Here is a 19349-nt window from a genome sequence, read left to right on the forward strand (position 1 = left end):
AAAAAAAAAAAAAAAAAAAAAGACATAAATGTAAGGCCAGACACTATAAAACTCCTAGAGGAAAACATAGGCGGAACACTATGACATAAATCAGAGCAAGTACCTTTTTGACCCACCTCCTAGAGAAATGGAAATAAAAACAAAAATAAACAAATGGGACCTAGTGAAACTTAAAAGCTTTTGCACAGCAAAGGATACCATAAACAAGACGAAAAGACAACCCTCAGAGTGGGAGAAAATATTTGCAAATGAAGAAACTGACAGAAGATTCATCTCTAAAATTTACAAGCAGCTCATGCAGCTTAATTTCAAAGAAACAAACAACCCAATCCAAAAATGGGCAGAAGACCTAAATAGACATTTCTCCAAAGAAGATATACAGCTTGCCAACAAACACATGAAAGAATGCTCAACATCACTCATTAGAGAAATGCAAATCAAAACTACACTGAGGGGCTTCCCTGGTGGTGCAGTGGTTGGGAGTCCACCTGGGGAGTCCGCCTGCCGATGCAGGGGACAAGGGTTCGTGCCCCAGTCCAGGAAGATCCCACATGCCGTGAAGCAGCTGGGCCCATGAGCCATGGCCGATGAGCCTGTGCGTCCAGAGCCTGTGCTCCACAACCGGAGAGGCCACAACAGTGAGAGGCCCGCGTACCGCCAAAAAAAAAAAAAAAAAAAACCTACACTGAGGTATCGCCTCACACCAGTCAGAATGGCCTTCATCAAAAAATCTACAAACAATAAATGCTGAAGAGGGTGTGGAAAAAAGGGAACCCTCTTGCACTGTTGTTGGGAATGTAAATTGATACAGCCACTACGGAGAACAATATGGAGGTTCCTTGAAAAGCTAAAAATTGAGCTACCATACGACCCAGCAATCCCACTACTGGGCATATACCCTGAGAAAACCATAATTCAAAAAGAGTCATGTACCACAATGTTCATTTTAGCACTGTTTACAATAGCCAGGACATGGAAGCAACCTAAGTGTCCATCAACAGCTGAATGGATAAAGATGATGTGACACATATATACAATGGAATATTACTCAGCCATAAAAAGTAATGACACTGAGGTATTTGTAGTGAGGTGGATGGACCTAGAGTCTGTCATACAGGCTGAAGTAAGTCATAAAGAGAAAAACAAATACCATATGCTAACACATATATATGGAATCTTAAAAAAAATGGTTATGAAGAACCTAGGGGCAGGAGAGGAATAAAGATGCAGATGTAGAGGATGGACTTGAGGACACGGGGAGGGGGAAGGGTAAGCTGGGACGAAGTGAGAGAGTGGCATGGACTTATATATACTACCAAATGTAAAGTAGATAGCTAGTGGGAAGCAGCCGCATAGCACAGGGAGATCAGCTCGGTGCTTTGTGACCACCTAGAGGGGTGGGATAGGGAGGGTGGGAGGAAGCTGCAAGAGGGAAGAGATATGGGGATATATGTTTATGTATAGCTGGTTCACTTTGTTATAAAGCAGAAACTAACACACCATTGTAAAGCAATTATACTCCAATAAAGATGTTTAATAAATAAATAAGGTAAACACCACTATATCAATGCCACAGTCAGTTTCCGTCAATGGCTGCTGAAATCTGTGGGCACAAGTTTTCAGAGAAACAGGATATTAGCAGTGTCTTAAAGTATCTCCCCCATGATATTTATCAGTTATTAAATGGTAATAAATTTATGGTGGCAACCCAGCAGATACCACTTTAACCAAGTGTGTTCTAAAATTAACACAAGTTGTAAAACATATCAGCATCACATACTCCTTGTAAGACTGAAAAGGACACAACATCACTTCTGTGGTATACCCATTAAAAGTGTGTAACTTTAATGATGAGGAAATACCAGACAATGCCACATTGAGAGACATTCTACAGAATAACTAACCAGAACTCATAAAGTGTCAGAATCATGAAATAAAAGGAAAGACTGAAGAACTGCCACAGATTGGAAGAGACCAATGAGACACAAGAACCAATGCAGTTAGGATGCTGGAACAGAAAAAACAGATTAGGGGAAAAGCTGGAAATTTTTGAATAAGGTCTGTAGTTTAGCATTACATCAATGTTCATTTCCTAGTTTTGATAATTGTACTATGGTTTGTAAGTTGTTACCATTATGGGAAGCTGGGAGAAAGATGTAGGAAATCTCTCTATAAAATTTTTGCAATTTACTGTAAGTCTAAAATTATTTCCAAATAAAATTTAAAGAAATAGTAAGGTCCATTGGTTTTAGACTGTATTGGTAGGTATGAATAGCTAACTGCTCTGAAGAAACAAAGGAAAGAGATATAACTGATGTCTGTCCATTCATGACTAGCCAATTAATAGATTATATCTATGTTAGCATTGCTGTTGCCTCTGGTTATTAAATTAACAGTAATTATCTCCATTAGGTTCTCTAGGCTCATTCAAAGTGCTTTTAAAACCTAATTAGAAAATAAAAACAGTATTTCAAGGATTTAATATTCTAATAGTCTTCCATGAGAACAAAATATCAGATTTTAAAATAAATAACATCCTAAATTGGAAAACAAATTTGTCAACACAGTTATTTTGATGAACATTAGCTGGTTCATAGAACTTAACATAGATTTAAAGCTATTTGGCTACAAGGCTATTTTTTTCCCCCAAAATTTCCCATGTCTGTAGTTTGAGAAAGAATCGTTCTAGTGGGCTTGTGTCTATCATCCTTTCTGTGTAAATTTCACTTAGCAATCCCTACCAAGATCTGTGGGATGAATTTCCCGGAAATGCATGTTAGAATTACAGTATGTACCTGTAAGACATTTGATTCATAAATCACCAAATATAGCTAAATTAAAATTTTAACTTTTTATTGACATATACTGTGAAAAAACGCACATAAGTATGCTTGTGAAATATTTGAATTTAATAAAGTACTAATTAAATTTTAAGTACATTGTTCAATATTCTGAAACAGCGAGTTTGCTCAACTGGCAAGTATTCTACAAGAGGGAAAAAAATTCTGTAGGTGTCTTGGGGTTTTTTGGGGTATGTTTGTTAATTTAGTTTGGTTTTGTTCTTTTTCAGGATGTGGTAGATACACATCCTGGCCTCACGTTCCTGAAAGATGCTCCAGAATTCCACTCCCGCTACATCACCACGGTAGGCCGAGTCCCTTTTTGTCTTAATATAACTCTATAAGTCTCTTTTTTGTCATTATCTAGTATCCAGGCTTTCAGATCTTTATGCAAAATGGGCTATAATGATTATTTTAAGTGGAAGGAAGTAAAATTGAATTAATTATTTCTATCTATTTGCCTTCTTATATGTGTCCAGCGCTTAAGAGGTCTCTTGTATATAAAATTTAAGTGATATGCTCATTCGGTCTGGTATTATGAGGTATACCTTTTGCTGTATCATTAATATTGATACCCAGTTGATCTTTAGCATTTGCAAATAATACTGAAAAGAATCTTCAACATCCTTTTCCAAAAAAAGATGTATCTATAGTGCCTCAAAGTTAGAACTGAAATGATAATGAAAAATAGATTGTATGTAATCAGAAAACAAATCATGTAAGAATTTAAAATAACATGATCACAATCTCCTATTTTGTGGGGTGTTCTCATTCCATGTTTCTCATACACAGCCTCATTTGGTCAGTCACAGGCAGGGCATGCAGTATGAGTGAGAGCACACAGGCCTACAGCTCACACTGCAGCCACACCAGGCATTCTCTGCCCTAGCTTCCAGATTATCTTTGGAAGAACTCCACAGCTGAACCAACCTCAGGGCACACCTCACATTCACAGCCATACCCGGGGGAGATGATCCCTGCCTCTGGTAAATAGAACAGTCTCCTCTGAGGAAGGCCCTCTCATTCTTAGGGCACTTTTTGTTGGCTATGAATTTGTTGGTTTCTGTTGAGTTACAGAATACCACCATTCTTTTTCTACTGTAGGAACTTCATTATTTGCTTTTACATTGATTCTCTTCTGTCATAAAACTTTATAAGACTTTATTTGAACCATAAGGTGTCACTGTCATCCAAGACTATCTCAGAAGTTATTTTTGCCTGTTAACCACAACACTCTACTAAACTACCTCTACTACAATCACCCTGGCCCAGCCACTCATCCTTGTTTTTCACATGGATTCCTTCTAACTGGTCTCCCTACTTACACCCTCATTGCCCTACAGTCTAGTCTCCACAAAGCAGAGTTATCCTTTGAAAATGTAAGTCAGACCATGTCACTCCTCTGCTCAGACCCTCCAGTGTTTCCCCATCTCATCACTCTGCTTCAGCAACAACAGCCTGCCTTCTCTCTGTTCCTGGAATAGACCAAACCTGCTTCTGCCTCAGGTGCTTTGTTCTTACTCTTTCCTCTGCCTAGAATGCTCTTCCTACAGATTTCCACATGACTCACTCCCTCACTTCATCCAGATGTGTGCTCAGACATTCCCTTCTTAGTGAGACCTTCCCTGATCACCCTCTGCCTTCTTCACCCTTCTTCTCCCTGTCCCCTCCCTCTACACTTCTGTTCCTTTGTTCTGCTTTATTTTCCTTCTTAGCGCCTATATCACTGATATGTAATTTTTTTGTTTATTGTCCATCTCCTTCTCTATAACATAAACTCCATGAGAGGAGGGACTTTGTCTATATTTAGATGTTGCTATATCTCCAATACCTAGAATAGTGCCTGGCACATAATAGATACACAGTAAGTATTTATTGAGTGAATAAGTGAAGTTATTCATGCTTACGAATTCTATACATAACCCTGGTTTCAATTCCAATAGGAATTATTGGGTTCTGATTGCTGACTGTTCTATAAACTAAGGACGTATTAATGGTATATTAGAATCTCAAGAATTAGAAAAGATGTTAAAGATAATCTAGTCCAACCTTCTACCAATTCAGAGAATGCTGTCTACAGAGCAACCTTTTATTGGAATTTGTTCTTAGAAAAGATATTAAAGAACAGAATTATAAAAGACATAAATTTTCTTTCTATACACTTTCTAGTTTGGTATTTATTGAAGTATGATCGCTGGACCTATGATGGTCTATAGTCATCTAGCAAGTGGCCCCCAGGAAGTTTTAGGAAGAGTGCAAAGCCATGAAACCATTTTGTTCGCATATAATTCACATTTTCTGAGAAATGCTAGTATGTTAGTCGTTGAACAAAAAGAACTACATAGGTCAATTAACAGGATCCAATTAATTATTGCTGCTGACATATTTGCATGGCATTTGCATATTATTGTTTACATTTCTTAAATTTATGCTTTATTGTTAGTATTATGCTGCTTTATCCCCAGTTCACAAAAATGAATCCAGTATAGCTGATTCACTTTGTTGTAAGCAGAAACTAATACAACTTTGTAAATCAACTATACTCCAATAAAAATTTTTTAAAAAATGAATCCATTGCTCAGTAGTAGTCATTAAAGTGTAAAATACTTGTGAAATAATGATAATGGGGCAACTCAAAACATCATAACGTAAGTAGTAAGTAAGATCTAACTGAGAATACAGAATGTGAATCTGTATGTCCTGAGATAAGTGTACCTACTGTTGTGATAATCTCATACTACCCTCCAAAACAGAAAGATGCAAATTAAAAGCATCATACTGAATACCTAGAAACAATTTTATTGGACTGGTTATCTGTTCTACCCAGTGCCTTTTCTATTATGAAATTTGGTCAGATAATGACATGAAGTCATTGAAAGTTTTAGGTTATTTCAGAGTACAGTGAATTTTTCTATAAAAAAATACAAAATAAGCTTTCTAGTATGAAATTAATTAATTTTGTGGCATAGAAGTAACCAAATTAGAGAAGTGTCATTCTCTACCCTGCTCATGGCAAAGATAACAGTATTTCCAAGAAACTTACAAAGATCAGCCTCAGAATTAATGACAGATATCTCAAAAAAAGCAAAATTAATTTATCATATGACCCTATTGAATATATACTCTCAGTGGCATACAGTATAGGACAATTAACATATTTTGTTTGCATGGTAGAGTTATTCAGTTATTTCACTTTACAGTTGGAAGAAACTGCTTACACAGTGTATGACTCAAGTATTAGCTTATGTGTGGCACATATACAATGAAGAAAATTTGGGCAACTTTTATTTTCCATTTATCACTGAAAACCTATGCTACAGGAAAAGACTTTTTATTTGTTTGTTTAGTTAAATATTTTGTCAGCTGTTTTAGAATGGAAAGGCAGAACACCAAATTTATATATAGCAAAAAAGGACATCACTACCTAAATAAGGGATTATACCCAGAGTCACTCCACGTTCTCCTTTATTTCCAGAGAAGAGTTGGCAAGTGAGAAATAAGCCTCTTGATATCAAATGAAAATGAGAATTGGAAATACCAGCAAATTGTAGCCCTTGAGTTTGCAGGTTTGCATACCATGCAAAGAAATTGCCAGTGAATAAGGCTCTGCTTATCCTTACTGGCATATGCTGACTTTTGAGGAAAGAGGTACTCATGTGAGGTTTTAAAATTAGTGATAATATTGAAAATACTTTTTTGTGATATTCGTGCTGGCAGTAAAGATATTTCTGTGGCTTGCTCAGATGGTGTCTTAGTGGTGTATTCAGTGTCTTGATTGGCCTGAATCTATTACTCCAGGCTGAAATGTCAGGATTTTCATTGTTGAGGACAAGGTAGTGATATTTCCTAAAATGGCTAAACTGGTGGAAACTGCTCATCACTAATAGCTTAACTCTTTCCCCTTGAGAACGTTTCCTCTTGACAGAGAAAGAAATCATTTTTATTAGATAGTTTTGTTTAAGTCCAAGTTCTGCAGAAGACCATGAAGAAATACTTTTCAGAGCCATAGTAACTAGAGTGGATCAGTAACCCATTCACACACACACACACACACCCACACACACACACACACCGCCTAATAGAAGAGCCAGGCTTCCAGCATTGAGTTGCTCATGTGCATTAAAGTCATCTACAAAGAGCAGTCTCTCTAATTTCTGTGTCTGCATTTGATCTGCTTATCAAAAACTCTGACAGAACCACCAAACACATACTTCTATTCCTGGTGACCTCTACTTGTGAATTAGAGGTTTCCACTTCAGTAGATATAAAGAAAAAGAAAGGAGACTGACTTACAATTCAAATTGTCAAGTTGACTAGAGATTCCTTGGTGAAAAATTATCAAATTTCATTTCTCTCACTGATAGTAAACAGTTATTCTTAGTATTATTAATTTTTACATTTTTTTGATATTTTTAAATTTTTGATTAATTTCTTTTTAAAAACCTAAAACTGGTAGACCAAAAAAGTTAGGGGGGAAAAAAACAACTATAATTAATGTAGAACCAGCAGTTACATGCTCTCACCACTAGATGGTGCCCCTACCTCGATAAGCTAAAATGCTGAATCAGTTGTGTGGAAACCAATAAATGTGCTGATGTAAGGGGCCACTGAATAAGGAGATTTAGGCTATGGAAAAATGGAATACAGGTACATTTTATTACAGTATGAGACAAATAGGTTAGCAGAGGCTAAAAATAGGAAATTACTTAACATTCAAAATGTTTATGAATTTTAAAAATTCTCTCAAAAGAACAAAAGATGAAGAAAAGAATAAAATAAAAATAAATACAGATTAAAGTTTTATAATTTTAAGTGTTATATAGTACCTCCATAAGTAATATAAAATATTTGAGGGGTATATATATACAAAATTTAGACAGACAGGAAACTTAGACTTTAATATAAATTTACGTTCAAAATCAAGAAATAAGGACAAAAATCTAATAATGTGCAACAAAGAAAAGTTTGGTGTAATAATATGTATTGAAATTGGCTTTAACTTGAGAGCGAAGACATGGAACTATGATAAGAGATATTCTTAATTTTTATTTTCATATATATAATTTCTGGCCTAAAATCCTCCATCTTTTTTATAGGAACTTTTGTGAAGCTAGTGCTAAAAATACAGTGTTGAATAAAACACATTCTCTGCCCTGAAGCACCTCACTCAGAGTCTGAGTGACTGGGGCCAGTAGAGAAGTTGTAGACACCAGCTAGTCCCAGCTCCCACCTAACACAGAATCCTGTGAGCTTCTGCCTAAATAATTGTGGTGAGAAGAAACCTCACTACTTCATACAACCCATTGCTTCATAAGGCTAATGTTAGGAAACTCTTGTTTACATTGAAGCATTTCTAACCAGTAAGGGCATTTCTATCCAGTAATTCTAGTAGTTCCAGTTCTATTTCTACCCTCTGATGCAGTACAAAACAAATCAACTTCTTATTCCACCTGATAACCATTCAGATCATGGTCACATCCATACTGTAGTCTTATTTTTTCCTCAAGAGTAAACACAACTACATTAGTAGTATCTTTCACAATAATTTTGTATACAGTTCCCTGTTTTATATTTTCTGTACATCTTATATGCAATCTATCTATAAATCATAGACAACAGTACTGATTTTATGTAAAATATTAATTAGAGAACTTTCCTAGGTTAGTATCCATCTGCTGTTCAAAACTCTGGATAGAGTTATTCAATTAGCTATGAATCCAACCCATATGTCTCTATCACAAATATAACATGAAAGTCTTTGTCACACAGCTTTCCAATCTCATTAATTTATCAAGCAATTTTCCAAAGAAGATATACAGATGGCCAACAGGTACATGAAAAGATGTTCAACATTACTAATCAGGGAAATTCAAATCAAAACTAAAGTGAGATATCACCTCACACTTGTTAGAATGGCTATCATCAAAAAGACAAGAAATAACAAGGATGTGGAAAAAAGGGAACTCATGTGCAGTCTTGGTGGGAATGTAAATTGGTGCAGCCAATGGAGGTTCCTCAAAAAAACTAAAATAGAATTACTGTATGATCCAGCAATTCTGCTTCTGGGTATTTATACAAAGGAAATGGAAACAGTAACTTGAAAAGATACATGCACCCCTGTGTTACTGTGTCATTATTTATAATAGCCAATAAATGGAAACAACCTAAGTGTTCATCCACAGATGAATGGATAAAGAAGATGTGGAATACAATGGAATATTGCTCAGCCATAAAAAAAGAGTGAAATCCTGCCATTTGCAACACCATGGATGGACCTTGAGGGCATTATGCTAAGTGAAATAAGTCAGAGAAAGACAAATACTGTATGATATAAATCTTAAAAAAAAAAAAAAAAAGAACGCTCACAAACACAGAGAACAGATTGGGAGCTGCCAGAGGCAGGAGGTGGGGAGAAGGGAATCAAAAGGTATAAACTTCCAGTTGTAAAATAAATTAGTCATGGGGATGTAATTTACAGCATGGTGACTATAGTTCATAATACTGTACTGAATATTTGAAAGTTACCAAGAAAGTAAATCTTAAAAGTTCTCATCACAAGAAAGAAAAATTCTGTAACTGTGGAAACGGATGTTCACTAGACTTATTGTGGCGATTATTTCACAATATATACAAATATCAAATCATTATGTTGTACACCTAAAACTAATACAATGTATGTTAATTATACCTCAGTTTTTTAAATTATCATGCAGTTATTGACCACCTGATGATATAGGCAGAGCAACATATCAGGCACTGGGATGCAAGTGAAAAGAGATCAGGTTCCTTAGAATTTGGAGGTGATGACAATCAGGTGTACCTGTGTTGAGAATATAACCACAGGATGACCGAAGGAGACTCAGGTGACATCAGGAGCACAGAAGACAGCTCGACCCAAGTGCCTGTGCTGGGGCTTCCTATGGAGTTGGTAACTGAGCTAGATGCTGAAGGGTCGGGGGGAGTTAGCACTGGTAGCGAGATGGGGTGAGGCGTGCCGGGCAGCACAAGTCTGGACCTTCATCCTGAGGCTACTTTTTTCCTGTTATTTTTGGGAATCACTCTCTTTGATAAGGAATCCAGAAACAGAATAGTGGTTTGGTTCCTCATTAGGCCTACTCTTAGGATAGATGTCCAAATGTCTTCTCTTTTTTGTTCTTCTTGCACTAAAATAGCCTAAAAAGGGGATCTAACCTCTTCTATGATTAAAAACCACCAAGGTTACAGGATTTCCATATCATTAGATAATCAAAACTAAAGCCGAAGTACTAAAAACTGCTTAACTGCTCTTCTCACCCTTGCTTCCTTTCGAAGAAGAAAAGAAAAAAAAGAAAAAAACCCTAATAGGTCAAGTGCAAATTAAATGGGTGGAAATAACCCCAGGTAAAAGTGTTAAGAATGCACTGTGGCCTCCTACCTCCAGGATTGCAGCCTGTCTTCCTTCTCCAGTCCTCCCCTACACAACAGCACATACATCCTCAATTTCAGACACCTTTACTACCCATCCTCCTTCTCTCCCATCTTGTCCAGGGTCTTCTCCAGAGTTTCACCTTTGTTAAACTTATTAAAACAATAGTTAGTAACAAAACTGTTCATGCCTAAATAAGGACTCGGGATATAAACTATCCCAGATGTATCTGAGTTTCCAGAGAGAGTTCAGAAGTCTTCAAAACTCCAATGGATAAGGCTATAATAACCAGAATATGCCCTCTTGAATCATACCATGTTGGCAGCCATTCTTCTGACCCAGTAATTGTTAAGCCACCCCAGTGCAGATTTCCCACCTCATATGCCTTCCAGAAACATCTAGCCTAATAAGCACTACTTGAATCCCTATATGAGAGGTAAAAATGAAAGTGACATGTAGGCACCTGGGAAATGCCGACTTGTGAGCAAAGAATTTTTTTATTCTCAGAATTATAAGGGCAGATGCAAACTATATGGATGTAGACTTTTTTAATATAGTATTAATTTTTACTAGAAATTACACTTGATATAATCAAAAGGCCAAAACTTAGCTTGGTTCAAAGAATGTTCATAAGATGGCCTTTGATAAAGTAATAGATATCTTTAATGTTTTTATTTGGTTTTGTTTTCCTTTTGGAACCAGGTTATTCAGAGAATATTCTACACAGTCAACAGATCTTGGAGTGGAAAAATTACTGCAACAGAGATAAGAAAAAGCAACTTTTTGCAAGTATGCCTCTCATTGAAATTCATACATAAGGAGCAATTTAAATAATAATCTTACTTCATTTAACAAATATTTGAGTGCTTATTATGTGCAAAGCCCTGTCACTACTTTCAGTCGTTAAGCAGTTATCAGATACCTGGAAGGTGTTGGGGGAACAAAGATGAATAACAAGAAATTTTTGCATCAGGGCATGCACTGTGGAGCAAAAGAGAAAAGGGCACAGCCAGCCACACCTGACTTGAAAAATTCCACGGAAATATATCATAAACATGCAGTGAAGGCTTCACAGTAGGACTGGCATGTGATCTTGACCTTAGAGATATCAGGAGTTTACCAAGATAAAGAAATCAAAAGAAAAGGGGATTCCAGATAGAGGAAGCAGCATAAACAAAGGCCCAGAAGCATGAAAGTGGCCCATTCAGGAACTGCAGAACAGTCTTAAGTGGCCACAGGCTCCAAGGAGAGTGACCAGTGATGAGGCCTGAGGGGTGAGACAGGGCCAGGTTGGGAAGGGCCTTGCAAAAGAAATGGAGGAATTTCAACTTGTTCCTTTTAGCAGTGACTCTTTATCCATCTCCTGCTAGAGAAAAATACTAAAAATTCCTTTTAAGAAAGAATGCATTTCATTCAATTATTTTATTTATTTTACCAAATGAGAAAGTATTGACCACTAGTGGGAGCCTTTAACCGAGGCAATCTTCATGCCTGATTGTTCAAGCTCTTCTATTAACCTAAACAAAGTAGAATTGGTCACACTTGAAAGGAAATGAAATATTTTACTTTAAGTAAATCATACTAAATGAAGCTTAAGCAAATAATACAACCTTATTTACACTCTGTTTTTCCCATCTTCATCTGGGACAAAGTAATGAAGACTTGGCAAAATTAGCAATCCATAATAAATATGCAAACACTTTTTATTCTAATAAATGAAAAGTCATCATCACGGTCATTATTAATATTTACTGAACACCTGGTGTCTGCCTGGGCTCTCAAGAGGTAATGTGGTATGGGTTGAGATGGCAAGAATTCCATTAAAAAGGCCTTCCTTACACCTTAAAAATGATAGGGGCTTCCCTGGTGGCACAGTGGTTAAGAATCTGCCTGCCAATGCAGGGGACATGGGTTTGAGCCCTGGTCCGGGAGAATCCCACATGCCACAGAGCAACTAAGCCTGTGCGCCACAACTACTGAGCCTGCTCTCTAGAGCCCCATGAGCCACAACTACTGAAGCCCGCATGCCTAAAGCCTGTGCTCCACAGCAAGAGAAGCTCACACACTGCAACCAAGAGTAGCCCCCACTACCCACAACTAGAGAAAGCCCACGTGCAGCAACAAAGACCCAATGCAGCCAAAAATAAATTAATTTTTTTAAAATGATAATAATCCCGCACATTCCTGAAGCACATTAGAGTTTTTTATTTCTAGATCATTATTATAATCCATATTTTTTTTACTGATGGTAAAATTCATATGGTTGAATGACTTGGATAAGATCACACAGCAAAATAAGTGGTTGAACTGGAAATAGAACTCAAGTGTTCTGCTTCCCTCTATTTTCTTCCCTACCCCTCTCCTTAGTTTTCCTCTTAGTACATGAAGGTATGCTCATAAAATATTCAAATAACATAAACATATATAGAATAATAAGCAGAGGTCACTATCTCTTCACCCTGCCATTTCACTCCCTTTACCAGAGGGAACCCATGTTATCTGTGGTTTTATTCCTCTGTATATGTGTGTGTGTGGAGTATATATTGTATGTGTGGAGTATATAGTTTTGTTCTGTGTGGCTGCTTTTTTGAATTATTTTTAATATGTGAGACCATACTTATTATTCTGTTAACTTTTTTTAACTTAACAGTATGTCTTGATGTTTTTTCATTTCCATTCATATAAATCTATCTCATTCCTTTAACTATTGTGTAATCTGGCATGGCTGTACTGTAATTACATACTTCTCTACTAAAGATGTTCAATTCGCTTTCATTATCTCCCTATTACAGTAATGCAGTGAACATCCTTATACTTTCCTCTTGTGTGTATATGAGTAAGAATTTCTCTAAAATAGAGTACTGGAGGGAAAATCCTGGATCAAATGGCATGTGCTTTTTTTTTTTTTTTTTTTTTGGGCGGTACGCGGGCCTCTCACTGCTGTGGCCTCTCCCATTGCGCAGCACAGGCTCCGGACACGCAGGCTCAGCGGCCATGGCTCACGGGCTCAGCCACTTCACGGCATGTGGGATCTTCCCAGACCGGGGCACAAACCCATGTCCCCTGCATTGGCAGGTGGAGTCTCAACCACTGCGCCACCCGGGAAGCCCGGCATGTGCATTTTTAATTTGATAGATCCTGCCAAGTTACCCTACTAAATGCCTGCACTAGTTCATACTTAAATTTACATACTCACCAACAGCAGAAGTTATTCATTTTTTTCATTTTATGACAGTCCAGTAGATGAAAATGAGAGCTCCCTGCTTCTGAAGATATTTGTTTTATTGTACATATTCTGTGTGTACATTTATACACATTAAAGAGCATCTTATAAAAAAAACATTACAAGCAAGTTTGGAAAACAGAAGAAAAAGCATATTTTACCACCCTAATAAAACTAATATTCTTGTATGTGTTCATCTAGTCTCATTCATATGCATATTTGGATTTTAGAATTTAGTATAGTTCTTAATGTGTACAATCTTATATTCTGTATTTTGCACTTACCATGTCATGATTTTCCTTTGTTTCTATATAGACTTTATAATTTTTACTGGCTGCAAAATCTTTCATTGAGTGGCTTTTACCATAATTTGGAATTCAAGGTGAAAAACATTATAAGAAAGATGACTATTTCATAATACAAGAGTATTACTTTGATAAAAATTATTTTCTAAAATGTAAATACTAGAAATCCAAAATTCCATTTTATTTTCTTTTTAAGATTTAGCTAGTACATGTTTTAACCTTGCTTTTAAATTTTACTTCAGACTTCTCTCTTAATGGACAGCATATACCTAGATCTGCTTTTGGGGTTTGGGTTTTATTCTCAATCTGAAAATCTTTTAATAGGGAGATTTAACTCATTTACCTTTGTTGTGACTGTTGATATATCTTGTCTTATTTCTGTCATCTCACTTTGTTTTTTCTATTTCCTAAGTTTCCTTATGGTTTATCTTTTTTCTGACTCTTCCTAAAAACATCTTCATTTATCTGCCCACTTATATGATAATTTGGCTTATTATAAGAATTCTGGGCTCAAAAATCACTGTTTCTGGTGTTTTCCCTAGGGGCACACAGTGAGTCAGGGGAGACCGAGGCTTATTCCCAGCTCAGGGCCCTGCAGCTCTACCCTCCATGCCTTCTATGCCAGGCTACCCCACACTATCACAGTGGTATAAATAAGTCACCTTTATGGTAAACTTGATGCCATTACAAAACCAAACCCTGCATGTGGATGCCCACTCTTCATAATAGAATAGATAGAAGATCAGTCTTTTAACTTTGAAAAGTTAAAAGTAATGTGAGTTTATGGCCATGTAATTAAAAGTCTGTTGTCTGATTGTTCTGTGCTTGCTAGTCTGGGGACCTCTGATAGGCTGCAGTCCCCTTGGTGATAGCTCTTCCCTTTCCCTGCTTTTAAATCCTCCGTAGCATCTAAGTCTTTGCTAAGAATATTACAGAGCACGTAAATGCTTATAGGTTGATCAATTGATTAAAAGGTAGGATGAGGTTGCCTACTAAATTTCCTGGTTTGGTACCAAAACCAAAATTTTTAATTCAGTTTAGAGTAAAACTTAACTGGGATCTATATAATGGCCAAAGCTGGGTCTTCATATTTTTAAAATAAATTAATCCTTCTATTCATACCATTTCAGACTCTAGCACTTTTGGAAGAAGAGGAAGATATAAACCAAATCACAGATTATTTCTCCTATGAACACTTCTATGTTATTTATTGTAAATTCTGGGAACTAGATAGTGATCATGACCTCTACGTCAGCCAGGCCGATCTGTCTCGATACAATGACCAGGGTGAGTGTTTCTATGGATGTTGACTTTACTATTTTGAAGAAGGCAAGAGTTAAATTGTGCTCATTCATTATGGGGAATTCCCGTTTCTTAAATCCTGTATCTAATCAAGTCCTCTTGAAAGGGCCAAGAATTTTTAAGTAGAAGTGAGTGAAGGTACTAATTTTTTATTTAGAAACCAGATTTAGGAGAAGGGGTTTGGAGGTAAGTAAGAAATTAGAGTCTTAGTTTTGATGAATGGGTGAGTCTTTATAGTGATGCTTATTTTCTGATGATGAACTGAATAAGAACCACATCTATGTAAAGTTTATTTGAAAGAGAATGTATATACACCTTTATAAATTCTCATTTTACAGTATTTATAAACAACCAAGGATGAAAATGATGTTTCTAACTTGCCAGTGTTTTAAAGGATTCAAAAAACCTTTTCTGGCATTTAGTTCTAGAAAAGGTATTTTCTCTGCAGGTGAATTTTGTGTGCTTTCTTTTGTCAGAAAACAAAAAATTACATATTACATGATATTACCCTTCTTACTTCATTTTGATCAGTAGTAAACTTAGAACCTGTTTCCTGCTGATTTAATATTCTTAACCAAGCACCAAGATACATTGATTCATTCTTCTCTCATAAGATTGTCCCTGTTCTGTTCTTAAATGTCTTCTCAGATACTGTGGATTTTTTTAATAAGCCCTTAGCCTTTTAGATGTAGCAAAGTACAAATCTTAAATAAATACTTTGAATTTTGCTTCTGATATTTGGTATATCTGTGACTAGTAGTATACATCTTAAGAAAAGGTTCATTCTATATGTCAGTTTTCATAGAACTTTCCATTTTAAGAAACAGAGTTCTAGCTCACAAAACTCAGGTGCCAACCAGGCATCAAGAGGAAATACTAAATTGTACTTATTTGATAAACAAGCATTTTAGTATTGTATTCTTCCTTCAAGTACAGATGTACCTCGTTTTATTACACTTTGCTTTATTGAATTTTGCAGATAGAGCATTTTTTACAAATTGAATGTTTGGGGCAGCCCCGCATTGAGCAAGTCTATCGGTGCCATTTTTCCAGCAGTATTTGTTCACTTCATGTCTCTGTGTCACATTTTGGTAATTCTCACAATATTTCAAAACGTTTTCATTATTGTTATATTTTTTATGGTGATCTGTGATCAGTGATCTTTGATGTAACTATTGTAATAGTTTTGGGGGACCATGAACCACACCTGTATGACAGCAAGCTTAATTGATAACTGTTGTTTGTGTCGGGTCTCCATATTCCCTGAGACACAACAATATTGAAATTAGGCAAATTAATAGCCCTACAGTGGCCTCTAAGTGTCCAAGTAAAAGGGAGAGTGGCACATCTCTCACTTTAAATCAAAAGCTAGAAAGCTTAGAGGGGAAGGCACGTTGAAAGCAAGGACAGGCTGAAAGCTAGGCCTCTTGTGCCAACAGTTAGCCAAGTAGTGAATGAATGTGAAGGAAAAGCTCTCAAAGGAAATTAAAAGTGCTATTCCAGTGAACACATGAATAAGAAAGTGAAACTGGGAATTCCCTGGCTGTCTAGTGGTTAGGACTTGGTGCTTTCACTGCCCAGGTTCAATCCCTGGTTGGGGAACTAAGATCCCACAAGCTGCATGATGTGGTTAAGAAAAAAAAAAGTGAAACAGCCTTGTTTGCTGATACGTAGAAAGTTTTAGTAGTCTGGATAGAAAAACACACCAGCTACAACATTCTCTTAAGCCAGAGCCTAATCCAGAGCAAGGCCCTAACTCTCTTCAATTCTGTGAAGGCTGAGAGAGGTAAGGGAGCTTCAGGAGAAAAGTTTGAAACTAGCAGAGGTTGGTTCATGAGGTTTAAGGAAAGAAGCCATCTCTATAATATGAAAGTACACGGTGAAGCAGCAAGTTACCCAGAAGATCTAGCTAAGATAATGAAGGTGGCTACACTAAACATCAGATTTTCAATGTAGATGAAACAGCTTTCTATTGGAAGCAAAAGCCATCTAGGACTTTCATAGCTAGAGAGGAGAAGTCAGTGCCTGGCTTCAAAGCATCAAAGGACAGGCTGACTCTCTCGTTAGGGGCTAATGCAATGCAGGTGGTGACTAAGTTGAAGCCAGCGCTCACTTACCATTCCAAAAATCCTACAGCCCTTAAGAATTATGCTAAATCTCTTCTTCCTGTGCTTTACAAATGGAACAACAAACCGTGGATGACAGCACATCTGATTACAACATGGTTTTCTAAATATTTTAAGCCCACTGTCGAGACCTACTGCTCAGGAAAAAAAGATTCCTTTCAAAATATGACCCTGATTGGAGAGGACTGGCGGTGTGAACACAGCATGAAGGGGTTAGTGCACCACGGCTAGCTGGGAGGGAGTCCGGGAAAAAGTCTGGACCTGTCGAAGAGGCAAGAGACTTTTTCTTGCCTCTTTGTTTCCTGGTGCGCGAGGAGAGGGGATTAAGAGCGCTGCTTAAAGGAGCTCCAGAGACGGGCACAAGCCGCGGCTAAAAGCGCAGACCCCAGAGATGGGCATGAGACGCTAAGGCTGCTGCTGCCGCTACCAAGAAGCCTGTGTGCGAACACAGGTCACTCTCCACACCTCCTTCTGGGGAGCCTGTGCAGCCCGCCACTGCCAGGGTCCCGGGATCCAGGGACAACTTCCCCAGGAGAACGCAAGGCGCGCCTCAGTTTGGTGCAATGTCCTGCTGGCCTCTGACACCGCAGGCTCGCCCAGCATCCACACCCCACCCTCCCCCCGGCCTGAGTGAGCCAGAGCCCCCGAATCAGCAACTCCTTTAACCCCGTCCTGTCTCAGCGAAGAACAGACACACTCTGGCAACCTACACGCCAAGGCAGGGCCAAATCCAAAGCTGAACCCCGGGAGCTGTGTGAACAAAGAAGAGAAAGGGAAATCTCTCCCAGCAGCCTCAGGAGCAGCGGATTAAATCTACACAATCAACTTGATGTACCCTGCATCTGTGGAATACCCGAATAGACAATGATTCATCCCAAATTGAGGAGGTGGACTTTGAGAGCAAGATTTATTATTTTTTCCCCTTTTCCTCTTTTTGTGAGTGTGTATGTGTATGCTTCTGTGTGAGATTTTGTCTGTATAGCTTTGCTTTCACCCTTTGTCTTAGGTCCATTTTTTTTTTTTTACTATTTAAAAAATTTTTTTTCTTAATTGTTTTTTTATTTTAATAACTATATTTTATTTTACCTTACTTTATTTTATTTTCTTTTATGCTCTTTCTTTCTTTCTACTTTTTCTCCCTTTTATTCTGAGCCATGTGGATGAAAGGCTCTTGGTGCTGCAGCCAGGAGTCAGTGCTGTGCCTCTGAGGTGGGAGAGCCAACTTCAGGACACTGGTCCACAAGAGACCTCCCAGCTCCATGTAATATCAAATGGCGAAAATCTCCCAGAGATCTCCATCTCAACACCAACACCCAGCTACACTCAACGACCATCAAGCTACAGTGCTGGAAACCCTATGCCAAACAACTAGCAAGACAGGAACACAACCCCAACCATTAGCAGAGAGGCTGCCTAAAATCATAATAAGTCCACAGACACCCCAAAACACACCACCAGACGTGGACCTGCCCACCAGAAAGACAAGATCCAGCCTCATTCACCAGAACACAGGCACTAGTCCCCTCCACCAGGAAGCCTACACAACCCACTGAACCAACTTTAGCCACTGGGGACACACACCAAACAGAACGGGAACTACGAACCTGCAGCCTGCAAAAAGGAGACCCCAAACACAGTAAGATAAGCAAAATGAGAAGACAGAAAAACACACAGCAGATGAAGGAGGAAGATAAAAACCCACCAGACCTACCAAATGAAGAGGAAATAGGCAGTCTACCTGAAAAAGAATTCAGAATAATGATAGTAAAGATGATCCAAAATCTTGGAAATAGAATAGAGAAAATGCAAGAAACATTTAACAAGGACCTAGAAGAACTAAAGATGAAACAAGCAATGATGAACAGCACAATAAATGAAATTAAAAATACTCTAGATGGGATCAATAGCAGAATAACTGAGGCAGAAGAACGGATAAGTGACCTGGAAGATAAACTAGTGGAAATAACTACTGCAGAGCAGAATAAAGAAAAAAGAATGAAAAGAACTGAGGACAGTCTCAGAGACTTCTGGGACAAAATTAAACACACCAACATTTGAATTATAGGGGTTCCAGAAGAAGAAGAGAAAAAGAAAGGGACTGAGAAAATATTTGAAGAGATTATAGTTGAAAACTTCCCTACTATGGGA

At 37.6% G+C, this 19349-nt stretch overlaps 1 protein-coding gene across 4 annotated transcripts in view; it reads left to right on the forward strand.

Annotated features, from left to right (window-relative positions):
* The window catches only part of PPP2R3A (protein phosphatase 2 regulatory subunit B''alpha), a 229270-nt gene that overhangs the window by 136395 nt on the left and 73526 nt on the right, over positions 1-19349 (forward strand). For all 4 annotated transcript variants that reach the window (XM_027091681.1, XM_027091683.1, XM_027091682.1 and 1 more), the window contains 3 exons: positions 3071-3145; positions 10948-11034; positions 14904-15060. In XM_027091681.1, coding sequence (XP_026947482.1) covers positions 3071-3145; positions 10948-11034; positions 14904-15060 — 319 coding nt within the window. The remainder of the gene's footprint in view (positions 1-3070; positions 3146-10947; positions 11035-14903; positions 15061-19349) is intronic.

Source organism: Aethalodelphis obliquidens, unplaced genomic scaffold, assembly GCF_003676395.1.
Source record: "Aethalodelphis obliquidens isolate GAN/ISIS:26980383/991018 unplaced genomic scaffold, ASM367639v1 scaffold72, whole genome shotgun sequence".
NCBI classification, from domain to species: Eukaryota; Metazoa; Chordata; class Mammalia; order Artiodactyla; family Delphinidae; genus Aethalodelphis; species Aethalodelphis obliquidens.